Here is a 3186-nt window from a genome sequence, read left to right as displayed (position 1 = left end):
AAAATTACGCTTTGACCGAACTTCCTATTTTCTGGTTATACACCAACGAGGTACTCTAACGTTATTCTTGGTTTACTTTTCAGAAGAATTAACTGAAATAGCATGTTACCCAACCACTTAAAATAAAAATAGTCAGTTGAATATATAAGCGAGGAAGTAAAGAGTAAATTCGACCAAAGAGGCTACCCATATATCGGTAGCATGTACTAGCTACTCAAGTACACACGACATTTGCAAAGCTTTATAAATCCCACACCTTCTTTTGTTCGTTTTATTGAAAAGGAAGTGTCTTAAGTTATATACAATGTTCTCTTTTGGCATAGTAAAGTTTTTGTTGTATAGGGTCAAGGTTTTACTCTATGTTAATTTTGTGTTGTTTAGTGTATGTGAAGCAAATGTTAAGCTCCCACAGAACGTGATTTTTAAGGCAGTGTTTGCTTTTGGAGATTCAATTGTGGATCAAGGAAATAATAACAATGTAACGACGCTAATAAAGTGTAATTTTCAGCCTTATGGTAAGGATTTCATGGGCGGAATACCAACCGGAAGGTTCAGCAATGGCAAGACACCGCCGGATATGATGGGTAGTATTTTTAAGTCTCCATTTACATTTTATGCGTTCAGTATTTAAAGTTCTTAATATTAAATTTATTGTACTTTTGAAATTCATAACCTAATATTAGGTTAAAATATTACTCTACGTATATATGTCTATATTATGTGTCAAAATACTGGATTCAGTTGAACGCTTTCCATCAATTTCAGCGGACGAACTAGGGATAAAAAATCTCATACCGGCTTATCTAGATCCAAATTTGAAAACTGAAGATCTAAAAACTGGAGTAAGCTTTGCATCAGGAGGTTGTGGATATGATCCTCTAACAGCTACTCTCGTGGTAACTCTTTACGCATTATATTATCGATTTGGTTAAAATAATTAACCATTTTTAGTACTCCCTCCGTCTTAAATTATTTGTCGTGCTTTCTAGAAATAGTTAGTCTCAACTTAGAAGTTCGAGACAAAATAAATTATATTTTTTCCTATTTTACCCCTACTAATAATTGTTTTTGAAGATGGAAATAGCATATAAATAGAATAAATATTCAATAAAGAGAGATTATATCTTAAGACAAAAATAAGGGTAACATAGTCCAACCCCCATCTTAAATAATGTTTCTTAAAGGGCATGAAATGAGAAACACGACAGATAATTTGAGACGGAGTGAGTATTTATTTATGGTGGATTTAACCAGTATAATTAGCAAATTCCCAACACTAATTCTTGGTCCTATTTTTTTCTAAATGTTAATCAGGCAGCCATACCCCTAGCAACACAATTAACTCAGTTCATAGAATATATTGGGAAGTTGAAAGGTTTAGTTGGGGAAGAAGAAGCTAATTATATTCTGAAAAATAGCTTATTTATGGTGGTTGCTGGCACTGACGATCTAGCCAATACTTACTTCACTGCTGGAATTCGCTTGAAGCAGGATATTAACTCATATACTGATCTAATGGTAGCCGAAGCTTCTAAATTTCTCAAAGTTAGTATATATACCTTTATGCCTATTTTCATTTTATGTTTACCAATTATGACTCAGAATATTGAAAATAATTACTAGTATGATGTATGAGTCAATTAATATATAAGAGGCATATATTAAAAATAACACAACATATTCATATTTATTCGAAAAATAGTTGTCTGATCTCAAAGTGAAAGAATTCCGTATATAAAGATTGTTCTTTAGTACTCCCTCCGTTCCAATCTATGTGAATTTGTGTGGTTATAAAAGCTTCTCATTAAGGGTAGAATTGTAAACTTAAGTTAAATTGTTACCAAATTTAGAAAGGGTTCATTCTTTTTGGAACGGACCAAAAAAGAAATAGGTTCACATAAATTGGAACAGAGGGAGTACCATTGATTACAAATTAAAATAAAATTTCAGTGAATTACATATATATTGATTCAAGTGTTATTTTTTTGAAAATTGATACTGTATAATCGCTTTCAAAATATTATGTTGTTGGAAATATGTATATATATATATATATGTTCTGTATATTATATACAAAAATTATATAAATTTTATACACTTTTTCGGCTATCGAATATAAATAGTTTGTAACGCGGACTAAAAGTGATAATACCTTTTCTTTTTCTTTTTGAAGGAATTGTACAAGTTGGGAGCAAGAAAATTTTGGATTTTAGGAATTCCAGCAATAGGATGTTTGCCATCACAAAGAACACTTGCTGGAGGGCTTAATAGAATGTGTTCTCAAGAATACAACCAAGCTGCACAATTGGCCAACACCAAATTCTCTATTGCAATTAATTCATTATCCAAAAAATTACCTCAATCCAAGCTCGTCTTCATCGATATATATAATCCTTTACTTGGTCTCATTTTTAATCCCCAAAAATATGGTAATATACATATTAACCTTCTATAAACGTACTCCAAAAAGTTGCTTCTTCCTCTTTTGTTCTTTATTTTTTTGTTTATTTCTTTTATCAATTTTTTGATATGTTATGAATTGATTGTAGGATTTGAAGAAGTAGAGAAAGGTTGCTGTGGCACAGGAACAATAGAAGGGGCAAAACTATGCAACAAATTTAGTGGAACTTGTGAAGATGATACAAAGTATTTGTTTTGGGATAGTTATCATCCTACTGAGAAAGCTTACAAGGTTATTGTTGATCAGATCATCAAAAAATATATCAACAACTTCTTGTAAATGCAGGAAGTCCATATTATCCAACATTCGAGAAACACTCGAATACGCTACTTAAATCCTCGAATCACGAAGAATAATTCAGAAAGAAAAATCAAGAGACCAAACAGAATTGTGCCCACAAAAATTCATCAATAAATTATTATTTTTTATTTTTGTTATTGCTATTAAGTTTTCGTTAATCGAAAATTTGTTTCAAACAGTTAGGGGTGTTCATGGTTCGGTTTGGATCGGTTTTTCTCTAAAAAGAAACCAAACCAAGTAAGTCGGTTTTTCAAATATTAGAACCAAAGTGTGTGGTAGGATAATTGGGATTTTATCGCTTTTAATAGTTCGAAACGTGGAACGAAGAATTCCACTACGGACCTCGAAAACACAATCCGGATGCGCTCCTAAGTCCAAAATCACTTATCGGAGCTAACGTAACCATCAAAATTCAAGTCCGAGGT

General features: G+C 31.8%; 1 protein-coding gene across 2 annotated transcripts; it reads left to right on the top strand.

Moving 5' to 3' along the window:
• Nucleotides 1–237: 237 nt before the first annotated feature.
• Nucleotides 238–2889, top strand: LOC109242647 (GDSL esterase/lipase EXL3-like). 2 transcript variants are annotated; one of them, XM_019409482.1, is made up of 5 exons: nucleotides 238–584; nucleotides 766–896; nucleotides 1315–1518; nucleotides 2174–2429; nucleotides 2550–2889. In XM_019409482.1, exons 1-5 carry the CDS (start codon nucleotides 305–307, stop codon nucleotides 2738–2740), a joined length of 1062 nt encoding a protein of 353 aa, XP_019265027.1. In that variant the 5' UTR covers nucleotides 238–304; the 3' UTR covers nucleotides 2741–2889. The 2 variants fall into 2 exon arrangements, with proteins under 2 accessions (XP_019265027.1, XP_019265026.1); XM_019409481.1 differs by having other exon boundaries at nucleotides 244–584; nucleotides 1315–1545.
• The last annotated feature ends 297 nt before the right edge of the window (nucleotides 2890–3186 follow it).

The sequence above is a fragment of the Nicotiana attenuata genome, unplaced genomic scaffold, assembly GCF_001879085.1.
Source record: "Nicotiana attenuata strain UT unplaced genomic scaffold, NIATTr2, whole genome shotgun sequence".
NCBI classification, from domain to species: Eukaryota; Viridiplantae; Streptophyta; class Magnoliopsida; order Solanales; family Solanaceae; genus Nicotiana; species Nicotiana attenuata.
Note: the sequence above shows the minus strand (reverse complement) of the source record. Positions and strands in the feature narration are given on the sequence as shown.

Bases quoted from the DNA above. Each gene is read 5' to 3' on its own strand.
- LOC109242647 (XM_019409481.1), top strand. From the start codon at position 305: ATGTTCTCTTTTGGCATAGTAAAGTTTTTGTTGTATAGGGTCAAGGTT. The intron at 585-765 runs GTAGTATTTTTA...CATCAATTTCAG, and splicing joins GACACCGCCGGATATGATGG to CGGACGAACTAGGGATAAAA. The intron at 1,546-2,173 runs GTTAGTATATAT...TTCTTTTTGAAG, and splicing joins AAGCTTCTAAATTTCTCAAA to GAATTGTACAAGTTGGGAGC.